Raw genomic sequence first — 17,659 nt, forward strand, 5'->3', positions numbered from 1 at the left:
GTATAAAGTCGAAGGGCGACAACATCGCGACCGAGCGCCGCATGCTGTATGTGCGAGTAAAAGCGTCGGATGCGGGACGGGGGGCTGGAATGGGTGAGACGACGATAATGGCTCAGTTTTCTGTGTGCAAAAGAGAAAAGTGGGGAGCAAGCGCGCCGCCTTCCGTCGCGCGCGATACATCGGGGGCAGTGGACGGAATAGGGGAGGGATCTAGGATTCTGTGAATCTCTGATTGCACAACATGTTTATTTGCCTTGTTTAACGCATTGTATACAGTGACTTTATTTAGATACGCAGATTTATTGGAGACTTATGCGTATATTTAAATATCTTGATGCGGGGTTTTGTGTATACGTGCAGTGAACTTTGTTTCCAGTGACACGTTTTTGCCTTTTACCAAGCTGAATATTCGCATTTGTATAATCCATTGTATCATCGCATTTCTAATATACGAAGGCGAGTAAAATGAAAGTGAGCCAACCTACCCCGCGCACTAATTGCTCGGTCCATTATCTAAGGCATGCACGTGACACAGAGACATCTCTCTATTACAAAAGTGACACGCAGGTGTGAGTATCAAGGTTGTTTAATGCTCTCATACACTGGGTTGAACATGGTTGCGCGACCTAATGAACGCTCTAGAAGTTGAACAGCGTGGTGCTCTGAGGTTTTTGACAGCTGAAGGTATTTCCCCAAAAGAAATTAGTCGCCGTATGGCTGCCGTGTACGTTAAACATCGTATTTCATTGGCCACTGTGAAGCGTTCGAGCGAACGGTTCAAAGAAGGACGTGAAAGTTGCAAAGACGATCCAAGGCAGGGCCAAAGCCATCGTGCAATCACCCCTAACAAAAGGGCAAGGGTTGATGAGCTGATGAGACAAGAACGGAGGATAAGCATCGACGAACTGGCAGAGCGCGTGAACATCGGTGACGGTCCGGTTCGCGCCATAATTCACGAACATCTCGGTTATCCGCTCTTGTGTGCGCAATGGTTGCCTGAGATTTTGAACTACCGCCAGAAGACGGAGAAGTTCAGCGCTGCCTTGACTCATCTGATCCGGTATCACAATAAGGGTGACGACTTCTTGCCTCCAATTGCGATGAGGGAAGAACCATGGTGCCACTTCTACGAGCCCGAAACACGACAGCAAAGCTTACAGTGGAAACATCCGAATTCACCACCCCCAACATAGGAAAGGCCGTCATTTCCGCCGAAACGGTGTTGTTGACTTTCCTTTTTCGATCGTCAGAGGCCATTACTGATCGAATTTGCTAAATCTTTTGAGACTACAAATTTGTTTCGTTATTGTAAAACGCCAGATCAGCTGCGTGTCACAATCAAGAACAAATTAACTACGTGGAAAATTGCCGAATGGGGTCATCTTGTTCCACGAAAATGCCGTCCCCACGTCGCTGATGTGGTTAATACAAAACTGGCAATGTTCAACGGGGAAACGCTGCAACATCCGCCATACAGCCCAAACCTGTCGCCTTGCGACTTCCACTTTTTGGAACGTTTGAAAAAAAAAAAAACTGCTCAAGTGATCCAGATTCGTGTCGGACGATGACGTGAAAGAGTCAGTTGCGGACTTTTTGAAGCAGCAACCCAAAGAATTTAATGAGACGGGAATCTCGCGACAACGGGACAAATGTCTAAATGATCAAGGAGACTACTTTTAAATAAGCTACCCCGTTTGTCATATATTCGCATTGGCTAACTTTCATTTGACTCGCCCTCGTTTATTTTGCAGAACTCCTGCATTTTATACGTGCTCTCGGTTGCGGCTATAATTTCGGTGCAATTACTCACGATACACGACCGGTGACAGCTGCTCCTGCGCAATACATTGGAACATATGACAGCGTCATTGAGATTTTTCACTGACCGTTGCATATGTACAAGAGTCTAAACAAGGCTCTTGAATGACAAAGTTTCATTAACATATTTGTCCTCAACTTGTTCATTTCATGGCCTTTACATTTTTCATATCAGCGGCATGCACTGCCTTGCTGGTTTCGAACTGATATAGTTCTAAAGATCGTGTGATATTTTATTTACTTATTAAGTAGAGAAAAAAATATGGAAGCATTGATATCGGTTATTTTGGGCACAATTTTTGGCACATACAAGTAAATTCTTTATGAAGAAATACATATTTTACTTGTTTTGACAGTGCGTAGCGGTCAAGAATTTGTTTGCAGCATCTTTAGCAATGACAATGCAGTTATTATTAATGTATTTTATTCCCAGACAAAATGTTTAAGAGGAAGCTGTAGCTCGCACTCAACTCCGACGCGGCCTATTCAAGTACATATAAAATGCAGAAACGCTTCTCTGTGATAACCCCCGGATCGCTTTTAATTAAATTTGTTGCATTTGAGAGAGAAAGTTACATTCTAATGTCTGTTAGAAGCGGAATTTCGAATTAGGACCTGAACATTGTTTAAATATTTTGAAAAACTCGAAAGTTAAAAAAAAATAGAAGCACGACGTTTACAAACTAATAGCTCTGCATCAAGCACATATGTCGCTGTTCAATAAACGGCGTCTATTATAACAGTCAAAGCGGACAAATTTGGTTTGTCAATTCGTATCTTATGTGAATTGGTTACGTTGTGTACAAGGATTCTGGGAAAGCCGTATTTCCATGATGCTACATTTCTTGAGATTCAAGTGTAACGTAGAAATTGTTTTCCGCTGTAGATGTACCATTGGGTTCAATTACAGAATTGTGATATCATTTTTCATTGATGAGTTACTTGGTTTTAAACTTGATAGTTTAGATTTCTGAAAATTTGCGATTTCGGTGAATGTTTAATAAAAGATTGACAACCTAAATGAAAAATTCGAAACCAACAGTTACTAGAATTTCAGTTTTTCTTTTAAATGCACCAAACCTCGTCAAATTTGGTGCATTGGTGGCCGAGAAAAACGAATCCTCCTTATACATGTATTTAGATACGAGCACCCGAGCTAAAGCGTCCTCTTAAGGAGGAGAGTGAGCTCCAATGTGAGCCCCCCCCGAACGAAATTTCTGGCTACGCCACTGGACAGCAGCGACATGGGTGTCAGTGGTAGAAATGAACTATCAGGCTGGTTGTAGGAGCTAAGTGCCCGCGGAACAAATCGTGGTGGTGAATCTTGCCGGAGTCCTAGACTTGCTTGCTGCGGTGGCAAGTTGCTGCTCTCCACACGATCAACATAGGTCATGCGAGGCTCTCGGTAACTCTGGCGTACCAAGGTGGGCGGTATCGCTTGAGAGCGATCGTGAAATGCACACTGATAGCACACATGAGCGTCATCAACAAGTTTAAAGCATCCAAGCTCTTCTTTAACCACTTGCCAAATCACCGAGGAGATATCGTCATGGGCTGGGTTGGACACACTTGCAATAGTAGTGACATTGTCCAAGCGTGCGAAGTTTGATCCAATCCTTCTTATTTTCAGCACTTCCTTTAAGCAAATGTCCTACTCTGTCTTCCTCTGTCATGGTGGCGCTGACGATTCCGCATAAGGTCAAAACAGCCTCTTCGTACCTTGTACAAATTTCGCCAGGTAACTGAGCTCGCCAGGAAAGTGTCCGCTCATCCTTCTTTTTCTTAAAGATCGGGTCCTCAAAGCACTTGGTGGATTCTTCTACGAAATTATCCCCGCTTGACAGAACGTTCTCGTGATTTTCAAACCAGACGAGCGCGGCTCCGGCGAGAAAAAGAATTATGCGGATCCCACAGAATGTGGGAATCGATGTAAGCGAAGCTTTCCGTGCTGGATGCTTCGATTGATGATAATTAGCGGTAATGTTGGCAGCTAAAGCTTAATTTCTTAAACATTTAGGCTAACAGGAGAGTGGTGCGTTGATGTTAAACATTACCTTGCGTGCACCACTGCTCTTTGTCTGCGTAGTACACAGAACACACAGTGAGAGGTGTTTGCTTGAGGCGTTGTTGTGCACTCTATTTTATAACCTCTGAGAGGGTTGGATTGGACAAACTATAATAAAGGTCCTGCAGGACGCACGTCAGCGCGCAGTGGGCGTCTCCCACGCAGGGACTCACTGGGAGTACCTGGAGGCCGCTGCGCGAGCCTGCTGGACGGCCCGTTGCTGGCCTTTTAGAAGCGGGCTTCGTAGGGTCTTCTCCCACTTGTCGGAGGTAGAATCGGGTGGAGCGTTTCTACACTCCCAGAGCACGTGTGCGAGTGTCGCCGTGGCCCCACACGAGGGGCACGCATCGTCGGGGTAGACGTCCGGGTAGATGATGTGGAACGTGGTTGGGATAGGTATGTGTTTGTAAGAAGCGTAGGGTTAGCTCCTGCGGTCTGTTTAGTTTGGGGTGCTATGGCGGAAAGACACGTCGTCCCAAGCAAAATCTTTAGTGGTTTCGTTGTAAGTTACTGGGGTGCCCTTGTTCGCCTCCAACTCATCGAGACCCGGCTGCCCGGGGGTGAAGGTGCGGTCAGTAAGCGCGCGCGCAGCGTCTACGGCTGTCTCGTTGAGGTTGGGTGGGGCGTCCGGGATACGACCTAGGTGGGCGGGAAACCAGGGGCCCTATAACGTAAAGCTATTCCAATATGTTTCATTCCAATCTCCTGACGTCAAATTTGCGTAACCGCCGACGCAACCCCTGATCACGTAACGGTAGCAATCGACTGTCCGTATGGCGAGGCACGCTATGATCGCGAAATCCATCAGTTCACTACAACTTCGAATTAAAACCATAAAGCATTTTTTTACAGCGCCAACTGGAATGGCTAAAGTATTCTCGAGTTACTACACCGCAGCTTAGATTGCCTACAAAAGGAAAATTCAAGCACCTTCTTCCTCACCATGTCTCGATCCAGCGTTATTTAATTGTACAAACGGATAACTATTCGCTTCGTCGGTACATAAAAGAGAACCTTGCAGGCTAAATTAAGTTTGCTCCAATCCAATCGCAAACATTCATAAAGAAAGCACCACAAGTCTTGCATTACTTTCACTTGATTTCTGACCCTCCACCGGGGGAATTTCGATATCTTCAATATGTCCCATACTACTAGTCATTGACACTTCGACTTCTTTCTGGCTGCAGCTATGCGGTCCAGCAGGCATACTTCACTAAAAAAATTGGGCCGAGCAGCCTGTGTCAGTTCACGAAACAGATTCGTCATGTATATTCCTCAAGCAACAAGCACCAGTAAATTTCTCGAGTGAGTTTGATTTGATTTATTAATTTCCATTTACACACACACATGTACAGAGGAGTGGTAAATGGAGGTGGATGAGGGAAAAAAGCCGCACAGACGCGGCTTGAGGTAACCTCACCCCCTTAGGTAAAATATGGCTGCATGGGGTAACACATCAATCGCCATATAAATTACATTTATACGGTGGCCATAAAACATTGCATTTATACAATATATGAAAGAACAGTGAAATATTTCCACAATAACAATGCAAAACACACTACGGCATTGAAATAAATAAATGATATACACTTGGTAACATAGACAAAAAAAGAGGAACCTAACATACATTCTTAATCATTAACAAACGCGCTCTAAAAAGGTGAGTTGAACGTGTAGCACGGAAAAGGGAATATATATTGGTACATTCCTATTTGTACTCTGTAAATAGCTGTAAGCCTTCATTAACTTTACTTCAAATTTCCGCCGCTTAAAAAAAATAAACACGGGAAGAACCTCCTAATGCTGACAAGCAGTTAAAGAAGCAAGTGAGGCGTCTAGAATCTAAGGTCCAGTATTAGTTAAGTCCCCGCGCTACTGCCGAGCGTTTCTGTGAGGAAATGCAAAAATTCGATATTATACGATGAACTACTCGTCGTGAGCAAACCTGTTTTAGCGGAATGAAATCAACGTAACTGCTGTAGAAGTCATATATAGCCAGCTTTGTGACATACTTGTTGCACCGCGGCAGGTATGGTATCATAACTGGGTTCCTATAGGCTATGCGTTTGCGATTGTCTATCCGCGTATGAAAAACCCGCAATGGGCTGGTCTGCGTCGCTTCGTCTGGCACTGTAGCGTTGCCTTCGAGAGCTGCATTGTTGTCTAAGAAATTAGCTCTTTGAATAAATGTTCGCAAAGGAAGACGTCGTAAAAATATATTTGAGACGACCACCATAAGTATACAAGCAGAGAGAACAAGGGCGAACAAACGAAAATACCGCAGAAAGCGCCCGGACAACGCCCGAACTGTAGCAGACGACAGGCGCGAGTCCGTGCCCTGACGTCACGCGAGCGGCGCTCGCAGCGCCGCTCGCGTTCGTTCTCGGGGCTAATGGCTGTGCGCTGGACAGCACAAGCTCCTGGATTTCTTCGCAGTCCTAGCGGTCGAATAGCAATGAGGGAAGAATGCAAGAACGCTCGCATACCGCGCATTGAGTGGACGTTGATCAATGCCAGGCAGTCAAAGTCAAAATCAACGTTACAGGGTGCCTCAATCAAATCATGTGCTTTGCACGTATTATACTAGAATTTGCTTACATAGTTTCGGCCTTATTGGACTACAGTTAACTTTTAATAACGATCGAAAGTTGACTAGCGTGCTTGTAGTCTTTTAACAGCCCAATAAACGCAACATCAGTGTGAACGATACAAGCGCTTTCTTGTCCCATGTCTCGCACGGTTAGAATAATGTAAATCAGTCCCAGCTTATTCACATGAAGGCGTCGCTGAATTAAGGTTCTGTATTTTGCCATTGCGCTCATCCTGTCGCTCTCTCCTTCATCATTCCAAAAGGTTTAAACAAACGTGAGATCTGGCTACGTGCCTGAATGATACAATAAAGCTGCTTAGTTTGTTCTCAATTTGAATTACGCCCAAAAATATGCACTCTCTATGCTAGAGCAGCTCCTACACCTCGGAAGAATAAACTTTTATTTATAGTTCATGTCGCGGAATTGTGGTTTGATGGCACCACGCTTAAGCCGGCAGTAATTAGAAAAGGTAAAATTGAAATTTCTAATGACAAGTAACTAATTGAACCACGTTAAAAGAAAAATCGGCACGGATTCATTGTAGGAGGAATCAAACGAATAAATGATAAAAATCCCCCACCCCTCCCCAAAGATCTTCAAATGTCAACAAATAATGCAGTTCCGCACTGACGATTTCGACGACGTCCTCACCGCCACCCCTCGGAGTGGTGGTCTAGGCCTCGCGTTCTGCGCCAGCACTCGGGTCATGGCTCCAATGACCTTCTGCAGTTCAGCGTCGACGGCGATGAGCGGCGTCGCGCTGGGACATTCGGGGCCTGTTTCCGACACGCTCGACAACTGCGGCGGCGTCAGTTCCTCGTCCGGCTCGACCTCTCCGACACAGAGGCAGCAGCAGCGTGCGGGTCCCAAACCGGAGACGCTGACCAGGTCCACGAACCGCTCGTCGAGCTTCTCGCGCGACTCGATCTGCCAGAAGGGGCTGCGCAAGCACATGGCGAGCTCGGTGCTCGTGAAGCCCTGCGTGGCGTCCGCGATGTCTCCGAGTGAAAGGGAGGCCGCGTAACCGTCGGAGCCCGAGAGGAGATGCTGCGCAATCGTGGCCCGGCACGTGTGGTCGGGAAGCGGGACGTAGATTCGCCGCTGGAACAACGCCTGCACGCCAGCGGTCAGGAGCCAGGGGCTGTTGGTGACGCCAATCACGTATCGGCGAGACGCCGAGTGGCCGTCCGGGTCGTCGAGAACATCTTGTATGCACTCGGAGAAGACCTGGGATGCACGAAGATTTATGACGTTGGAAAAGACCGAGTATCGATTAGTAAGAGAAGTAGAGCACGATGCAAGTATTTATGCAGCTCCCTGGATATGCATTACCATGAGTATATTCCCCATACGTTGGTGGTGAAGCAGCGCACTGAGAAGGACAACGCGAAGACATACAAGAAAACACGACACTCGCTGTGTCTTCGCGCTGTCTCATAGTTTGGTTGGGGTGTGTTCAATTGTAAGACAGTTCACTCCCTACTATATACCTCATTTTTCTCTCCACAACCTTCGAACCTCTCTATGCATTACATCCTCTTCAAGCTTCCTTCGAGGCACTGAATGTTTTACCGAGGTCAAGTGCCATAATCGGCGTCGTTGGAAGGAGAGCGTCTTAAGTCGATGGGTTCGTGAGTGGGGCCTTGACAAGCGACAAGCACCCTAGCCCTGCTGGAAGCGAGGCTAGGGCGCGGGGCTTTTTTTGAACTTTCGGCTGTTTCCATGTCGTGTCGCTATACGATACTTTGCATACACGACTGCCACCGCATGATCTACGTGCCACGCCTGCCTGCAAATTTGCCATGGCGAAACTTCGTGAGAGGAACGTTGAAAGCGTGTTGCGCTATCCTTACAAATATCGAACCTGTGCCATTCACAGAAACGTCAGCATTGATGTTTAACCACCCAGCCCGTCTTCTTTGTTCACACTGCATATACCTTGGACGCGTGCTCTGCTCCCGCCATGCATATCTCGTCCACCCTGTCTAGGATGACCACCGTCGGCACCACCGCTCCGGCGGCGTCGAAGATGCTCCTGACGGTCAGCTCCAGCTTGAGCTGCGGCTTGCGCAACAACTCCGGCACGTACACGTAGGACACCGAACAGACCCGGATGCCGCTGCTCAGGGCTCTCGCTAGGCTGTGCTTGCCGGTGGCCGCGGGACCCGAGAGGAGCACTGTCCTCCACGGCTTATGCCTGTCGCTAGGGGGCGTCCGGGAGCCGCCGAAGCTCGGGATCTGCATGAACTGCAAGAGCTGCCGCAGCACGTCCGGAAAGCCGACGTCGACGCAGCGACCGCAGTGGCGGCCCAGAACGACCAGGCCGTCCATCTCGCAGACGTAGCGCTTGTCTGCGGTCCGGGTGCGGCAGGGAGGTAAGGAGATACGCTCCCATCGCTCAGGCGAAGCCACGTAGTCACTGCGGAAAGCAAATACGTGTGACGACAGTGCAAACGTACCGCTCCTAAATGTGTGATTTAAGGAAATGTAACTTTTGTATCGATACGAGGGCCCACTATTGGGACATTGGTGGGACTCACGCAACACGCACACACATTCTTCAGAAACGGAAACAGCGGCTGTTGTTCTTGCACTTTGCCACAAAGACAGACACGCATCCATTTACTGCGAACTTTTGCCTGCTTCACGTCATAAAAAGCTTAGCACAACGTTTTCACTATTGAGAACAACTTTCTGTTCTGGCGCTTTCAGGCACGACGAAAGACACCACCGATGCCGCGGATGCATGATTCTTATTTACCAGATGGCGCCTATTTGTTTGCCATGGAAGACGCTCTATTAAAGTCTTAACGAGAACGCGAGTGCAGCATGCGTGAAGTCACTTTTCATGCATCCAAGTAAACAGTCAGATGTCGTTTTTAAACTCTCTATTGACTACTGAAGCTTGGTTCTGAGTTATTAGTTTCGCGAAACCAAGACGGCCAAGGAGCCTGCGAGACACAACAAAGGCGTGTGTGTCTGGCACCCTCTGTCACTGTCTTAGTTTTGCGCTGCTGCACTTTCGTCATGTATCAACACGCCCAGCCTGCTCTCGCTTGCCAGTCAGTTAGCCACTCCCCCTAAGTACAAAATCACATGGTTCTTCGTATAGCAACCCACGCACTCCTATATTAGCGTCTGGAATGTTCCTGGACGAGGGGGGGGAGGGCAGAATGGCTGAGCATGCTTATAGCCTCTTACTCACAATTCACTCCTTTACTCATCTATAGGCGGCTTCCTAACGAGATAGGTGCCGATACATTGGTGAGGAGAGGTTGAAATTAGTCACACCCTCTGTTATGGCATCGCTTTTCTTGGCCTTTGCCTAAGGGTGAAGTACGGACGTTCGGCTCCACGTAGTTGGAAGCGTTCCGAATGGTAAAAAAAGATCGGGCAGCGGGTGTAACGCAATCCGCTCAGGGCAAAAATGACGAACCTATTCGAAACCAAGTGACCCCTTCAGATGGCCAGCACTGATAGCAACAGCTGATATCGTGAACCAGTGTAACCGATGCGAAACTTTTATTAATCTAATAAAATTGACTGATTTTCGTAAACAGGATTTTAGTATACACCATGAACGAGTTGAGCCAATATACAGAACTGCACCTCGTGAGTTAGCGGAAAATTGCTTGCGCGCTCATGGGGGTGTCTTGGTTCTGGTTTTCGTGCCGTTTATCTTTCTCTACGCAGGGCGTTGTAGCTAACTTGCCTCAAGACAAGATACAAAACATATGTACGGTACACAAATGCTACCAAATTGGCGTTCTTGAGTGCGCTCGTAGTAGTCGAGAAACACGTAGACGAGTGCCGTGTCAGCGGCTTCTCTGTCGTCGGACGTGCACTGTATGCGCTGCGCACCACGTACATATCAGATGTTATTTTCTTTTTGCAATCATCTTAACGGACTATAAATAACAAAGTACGTTTTAAACTTCCCGTTAACAGAAACGCAAGACGTTAATCTGAATTGTTGTTGACTGCATTAAAAAAAAGTTGACAGTCACTTTAGCATAGGCTAAAGTGAATGAAGGCAAAAGCCTGCGCGCTCCCGAGACATTCATTAAATAACTTCTCATTGTCATTGCAACGCGTTGTTACTTCATATAAATTGTTTTCTGCCAAGTAAGGTCGTGGGTTTGAGTGACTTACTTACCTCTATCCTAATTAACTGTTCCTTAATTAATTACGTATTGATTAACAGCAATGGTCGTGGTATCGACTGCATTATTCAACTACATCTTATTAACTGTGCTTTAAGAAACCTTGCCTTTCTTAAAAGCAATGGCAATGGGTTTCACTCCCGCAAAGGTCGTGGGTAAAGTGGCTTAATTAGCTTTACTTTAATTAGAACCAAACGTAGTGGGTTCGAGTGTCTCAATTAACTGTATTTTATTAACTGAGCTTAAAGAAACGTTGACTTAAATAAAACCAAAGGTCGTGGTTTCGAGTGCCTTAAGTAACTGTGCCTTAATTAAAACCAGCGGTAGTGGGTTAGACTGCCTTAATTTACTATACCTTATTAACTGTGCTTTAAGAAATATTGCCTTAATTAAAACAAAAATTCGTGGGTTCTCGTCTCCTAACTATATGTTATTTATTCTGCTTTAAAAACTTTGTCGTGATTAAAACGAATAGTAGCGTCTTCGAATGCCTTAATTACCTATATTTTATTAACTGTGCTTTAAGAAGCTTTGTCCTAATTAAATGCAAAGGTAGTGGGTTTGAGTGCCCTAATTAACTATGTCTTATTAACTGTGCTTTAAGAAACTTTGCCTTAATTAAAACCAGAGGTCGTTCGTTCGACTGTCTTAATTAACTACATCTTATTAAGTGTGCTTTAAGAAACTTTGGCTTAATTAAAATCAAAGGTTGTAGGTTTGACTGTTTTAACTTTTTTTATTCATTACTATACTCTCAGGGCCAAGAGGGCCGTTACAGAGGGAGTAAGTGGAAAAACAAAACAAGCAAAGAAAAACAAGTACAAGCCAAAAGCAAAAATCATAATGCAGATGCCTGTTCAATGAGAAGCTTGATGATGGCTATCTCGAAGGATGGCGTGTCTTCAATACAGGCAATAAGAGGCGGAAAGTGGTTCCACTCTGCGGTAGTCTTAGGTAAGATGCAGCTAGGGATGGCAACTTCATGAGAATGATCAACACGTGATATTTGATTTCCCAATTAACTATGTTTTATTAAGTGCTCGTTAACAAACTTTGTCTTCATTGAAACAAAAGGTTGAGCGTCTGAATTACCTTTGCGTTAATCAACGACAAAGGCGGTGGTTCGGGTGCCTTAACTATATCCTATTACATGTGTTTAAGAAATTTTGCTCTAAGTAAAACCAAAGGTAGTTGGTTCGACTGCTACAAACGGCCTTGGGGGGCACCATCACTTTTAGCGCCATTGAATATTGGTGCCATAACACCGGATGGGCAATTTTTTCATAATACAAGGATTTCAGGCTTTAGCCATAAAATAATAAAAAGAGAAAGAAAACAACATGCAGCCATTTTATTTCAATGAACATAGTTGCTGGAATATATAATTATCGAACCATGAAAGAAAGTCCGAGCTACTTATCAATTTGTCACCTGATTACGCTCCTTATCCAGCGATGTTAGCGCCATCAAACAAGTGTTACTTGAATATTCCATGGTACGCATGCTGACTGAACGTATGTATAGGTGCAACCGAGAAGAATGGTTACCATGGTACCAGGCGACAGGCTACATGTTGTTTATCGCACCAGTACACGATCGTTTCGGACCCACCGCCACACCCTCCTTGGCGTTTCCAAATGTTGCGAGTGGTCAATGCGCTAGCAGTTTCACGAGTTCCAACGGAGAAGTTGTCCATATCTTGCATGGCCCTATCAGCACATCAGCAAGAAACTTATCTTGCCCAAACTGAAGGACAGGTCCACTACCTTCAATCCTTCATCGTATATTACGGCAATCTTGTTCGAAGGCTGCATGAAAGCGCTGCATGAAAGCGCCTCGTCATTTGACAGTCTTGCAGATCTCGCGCGCTTTCTTTTTTGGAGATCGACAAATTAAGCCCTCTTAAAAAGGCTCCTCACAGATCACAAAGCAAATTTCGTTTATACGCTAGAACTTGGTACGTGCCCTACTGGGAGCGTTCTGCCGCAAGAATTTTTCAAATTGGTTCTTTATTAGCCGAGTTAGAAATATTTCAGCAAAGCAAACCCATTACCTCAGGAGGCGAGCGCAGCTGCCAAGAGCGACGCTCTCTCCACTTGCCCCGTCTAGCCTCCGCAAGCGAAATTCCATCCCTGCGTTCTCCCATACCGGACTTCGAGCATCGCGTGACCCATACGTCGCGGGACCCGCCTTCTTCACTTTTTTCCGCTTGCTTTTTTGCTGCGCAGCGTACTTCCGCTGAGGTGTCGCGCGCGAGCTGTTGCGTTTGTCTCTTTTCGCGCGGCACACAATTTTGTGCGCTGTGGACAAGAACACCTAAGTAACGGTATAAGTCAGTGCTACACTGAGGAAGCCGCAAGCAGATCACAGAGCATGATACCGTGCTGTAACACGGCAGAAAATGACAGTTTCGTTGTCTGCACGCACGACATCACGACGTGGGAACTAGTTGACGAAAAGGAAGGACATCTCTCTACTATGCAATGTGCAACAGAAACACGAAGACATTCGGTTTCTGTGTTTAATTATTTCTCCATATTTTAATTCTTCTGTTGAGGCAAAAGATTACACAAATAAGACATGTTCCCTTGAATAATTCTCGAAGTCACGTGCCACTATGAGCCACGTCACAGCACTGGCTGTACCTAGGCGCACTTGTGCGATATGCACCGGCACTGCGGCTGGGAAGGCAGCGCCGCCGGGAGGAAGCGCAAACAAAGTTTTGCTTGAAATTTGAGCTCGTTCTGCGGTGCGTAGCGATGTAATGCATAGCAAACACGATCGTTAGTGGGCGTTGTATGCACGGCGCTTGTCAGCTCAATATGGCCAGACCTGGTGAGCAGCCGTTTCAGTTACCTTACCGGTGAAAGTCAGTTGGATGCTTCAAAATACGCTCCACATTAGCTCCAATAAAAGTCTTGCACTTATATTAATAGAAATATTTCCCAGTTAACCTTATTTACTTACTTATTGGTTATGTTGTTGGGCAGCTAAGCATGAGGTCACGGGATCGAATTTGGGCCACGGCGGCCGCATTTCGATGGGGCCAAAACAGCCGTGTACTTAGATTTAGGTGCATGTTAAGAACCCCAGGTGGTCCAAATTTCCGGAGTCCGCCACTATGGCGTGCTCACAATCAAGTAGTCCTTTTGGCATGTAAAACCTCATAATTTAATTTTAGATGTATCTGTTATCCAGTCTTTCGTCGCATTGAATCTGGTCTCGTGACAAAAGTTCACCCACCCGCCGAAATGGAAATTTTGCTTCTGCGCACGTGATGCTGATGCAAAAAACATTAAAGTTTCTGCAGTTTTACGTCTCCAAACCAGGATATGGATTTCTGATACGACATAGCGTGTTTCGTACGATAGCGTTTGACCACCTGGGTTTCAATAACGTGAATTCCATGCGTGGCACACGAGTGTTTTTGCATTTACCCCCATCGAAATACTGCCGCCACGGAATGCATTGAACCCGTGACCTGGAGCTCAGCGTTGCAAGGCTACTGAGCTACAACGGTGGGCGGAAATTAGTGGAATTGAATTTGGTCAACGTTTGCGTGACGTTCATTCATGTGGTGCTTTTCTTTAACCGTTATAAACATGTTCAGAAACCCCCCGTGGCATGCACCACCATGCCATTATTCAGCATAATTAATCTGAAAGGCGAATATTCCTTGCTCAAAAAATTAACAGGCTTCATTATGTACCAAATTGGTTAATCATGCTTCTAACTAATTACTGTAAGGCACCTAATGCAATATACAAATTCTAGCCTGTGAGCTTGCAAGGCATGTCCACTGGAAATAACTTCTTAGCATTTCTAAAAGGGAAAGGAGGAACACTACTTCTACAGCTCAGAGACTACACCCCACATCACGCATTACACTTGCGGTTCTTTATCGTTTAGCCAACAGAGGCGTCATGTTCCTTCAGCGTTTCTGGTATTAGTGTATCTGTACAGGATTAACTCTTAAATATTTTGCCAACTTCACCAAGGCCGCGAATAGGGAACGTCTTTTTACCCGCCGGCGTCTTGTAGTACTTCAGCTTAGGACCATGCGACTGGTCAGTAATCACTCATACCCTACATCATCGCTTCAAGACTGCCATATTTGAGGCCCTCGGTACACGTTAAAGTATACATACAGAACAGTATAATTAGCACTACCAAAATATACCTGTAGGTCTGTTTTTCAGACAGGCGCAACCTTTGGGAAATATTGCGCATGTAAACGCGTTAGCGGTGCTTGCCAATCACCATCCGTGTGTTTTCTGTGTTGCGGATTAAGTTCTAGTTATGTGTCGTAACAAAACGGAGAAAGAGATGAAATGCATAAGAAAAGCAGGGAGGTGAACCAGACCAAAACAAAATCCAACTTGCTACCCTACGCTGGGTGAAAAGGGTAAGCAGAAAGATATGGAAATAGAGAGCAAGGCGGAGCACGTGCGCACGACCATCTAGATACTCCCAACACAGCATAACAGTTAACACTATCAAGCGCCAAGCTCGCTGTGAAAGAGTGTTGTTAATAATGTTAACAAAACTTTCGCAGCCTAAAAAGCCTGTTGTTGGGGGTGTTGTTGCCTAGTACCGTGGTATAGACGGCGCGATGTATCCTGACCCGAACAAAAACATGGGCACAAACATGGGCTCAGAGGTATTCTGGACTATTTCCGAGGAACTAATGTGGTTGGCGTAGCCGGTGTGCCACGTCGAAAATGGTCGCTGAACAGAGTTCTTCGCATGCACCAACGACCGCGCCGCTTCGACCGATTCCCACGGAACGTGGGTTCTGTAGTCTTTTTTTTTTTAGAGAGAGAATGCTACCATTCCGAATGAGCACACAGATTATGCTAACAAAAAGAATTATCATGACTTGTAGAAAGGTGAATGTGTGTGCTTTCTTTAAAGGTTCAGTTGATATTGTGCTACTGTATATCCACTCTTTTTCATCGTCCCCTGGTTTTTATTTTCTTTACTTTCTTGTGTCATTTACACTTATGCAGACATGTTATAAAATACAGGGCTGCGATTTTGTAGCGACGAACTTTCGATGCTATTTCTCTCGCGACTTTTCGGTCTTCGTCAGAACGACGCCCGCATTATCTATGGGATCAACAAGCCGTGAACGGTGGTGAGAGGGGCATGGAGAGAGGCATCGCTAGAAAATCCCCGATGTCTTAAAGGGAAGCTGAAGAGACTGTCGTATTCAATAAGACGTTCATATACGGATGCGGGAACCTTATAAACCATGTAGGTAAAATTTCGGGGTTTTTTTGTGCCCCGAAACCCGGCGCTTCTTGTGCGTCTGTTTTTATCTACACATTGTCCGTGTACTTCACACCGGTTATACCAGGACGTTCCTAGCACCCTGCGACGACTTTCGACGCCGGTGTCCCGAGATTTCTTCAAAGAATTGTCTATGATTAACACGAGATTATATAGCGCCACTGTGCTTGATGCAATGTTGGGCTGGATTCCCACAGCCTTCAAATGGCCCGTCTCGTGGCCGTCACGGCACCGGTATTGGACGAGAGACAGCGTTTCCCAGGCGGTGCTTTTAAAAAATAGGAGCCCGGCGACGTTCAGAACATAATAATATATGGGGTTTTACGTGCCAAAACCACTTTCTGATTATGAGGCACGCCGTAGTGGGGGACTCCGGAAATTTTGACCACCTGGGGTTCTTTAACGTGCACCTAAATCTAAGTACACGGGTGTTTTCGCATTTCGCCCCCATCGAAATGCGGCCGCCGTGGCCGGGATTCGATCCCGCGACCTCGTGCTCAGCAGCCCAACACCATAGCCACTGAGCAACCACGGCGGGTGTTCAGAACATGGGCCAACGTCACTGGCCTGCACTTTGCTAGAATAAACCAGGCACAGAACGCTTTGTCATAAGAGACACCTGTGTCGTGACGGTGTCGGGAAGGTGTTTCACGGCTATGGAAACCAAGCCTTGAAGAATCGGTCGCTCGCGACCACAGGGCCATAGAGTCATAGCTCAAATATCCAAATATTGCCCACAGCTGCGCTCACCTGAGCGTCCCGAGCTTGGCAGCGCACACGCGCATGCGGCAGAGGATGATCTCCAGGGCGCTCTCCAGGTGCATGACGGCATGCGTGTAGTGGGCCAGGGATGCCGCGTGATCGTTCGACACGATTTCCAAGTACGCAGCGCGCTCGGCGTGCTTGCGAGCTCGGCTCAGGCGGTTCATCTCCACTGGGAAGGCGAATTTTGCGTCGGACACGGAACGGTCGAATTTAGCAATCCCTGACCTCTCGTCTTCTTCTTCTTTCTCGCTTGAATAACTGGCATCGCTGCATGCTAACCGCTGATAGACCGGGTCTCGTCAAATACGAAGTGAACCTCCTGACAATCAAGGGATGATTACTGTTCTGGAACAAATGATGAATTTCGACAAATCTAAAATAAGCCAATTTTAGGTATGGCTGCACTCATGCACGTATTCGTGCGCGCTGTAAATCAAGGTGCACAAGAAAGAAGTTTTGAGAGCTAATGCCACTACATTTCTACCTCCACAGGTGTGATCTGACCGTGTCCTCTTTTGCCTGCAGTGCGGTGGACCCTAAAGAAGCGACCACTTTGTGCTCGCTTGTCGAAGTTTTTACTTGAGTAAGAAGGTTCTTCATGGTCAATATAAGCAAGCTGGACCTTGGCATGAATGTCGCCGACTTGCTTTTTTTTCCGCTTCCAATTGAGTGGTTGTTGTCGCTGAAACGTTTGCAATGCAATAAAACACTTTACTCTTTACTCGCGTCGCCTGCTTGCCTAAAAGAACCGCAGTTTCGCCCCAAAGGCGAAGCATTGACTGCAATTGCAAATTAGTAGGCAGCTATACGAAAAGTAAGGATAGTAGTTTTGTCGACCATATAAACTTGTAAACATTCATTTACTGAGTAAATTAACAATAGGATATGTAAGCGCGACTGAACGAGGACGTAGAAACAAAAGAAAACACATAGAGACAGCGCTGTCACTCTCTGCCTGTTTG

At 46.3% G+C, this 17,659-nt stretch overlaps 1 protein-coding gene across 1 annotated transcript; it reads right to left on the reverse strand.

Moving 5' to 3' along the window:
• Window positions 1–6,860: 6,860 nt before the first annotated feature.
• LOC135918518 (vacuolar protein sorting-associated protein 4A-like) lies at window positions 6,861–16,930 on the reverse strand. Its single transcript, XM_065452130.1, has 3 exons — window positions 16,683–16,930; window positions 8,416–8,896; window positions 6,861–7,704 (listed from the first exon to the last, which is right to left on the reverse strand). The coding sequence occupies exons 1-3, from the start codon at window positions 16,859–16,861 to the stop codon at window positions 7,081–7,083; spliced, it is 1,284 nt and encodes a 427-aa protein (XP_065308202.1). The 5' UTR covers window positions 16,862–16,930; the 3' UTR covers window positions 6,861–7,080.
• Between the last annotated feature and the right edge of the window lie 729 nt (window positions 16,931–17,659).

This window comes from Dermacentor albipictus, unplaced genomic scaffold (genome assembly GCF_038994185.2).
Source record: "Dermacentor albipictus isolate Rhodes 1998 colony unplaced genomic scaffold, USDA_Dalb.pri_finalv2 scaffold_15, whole genome shotgun sequence".
Lineage (NCBI taxonomy): Eukaryota > Metazoa > Arthropoda > Arachnida > Ixodida > Ixodidae > Dermacentor > Dermacentor albipictus.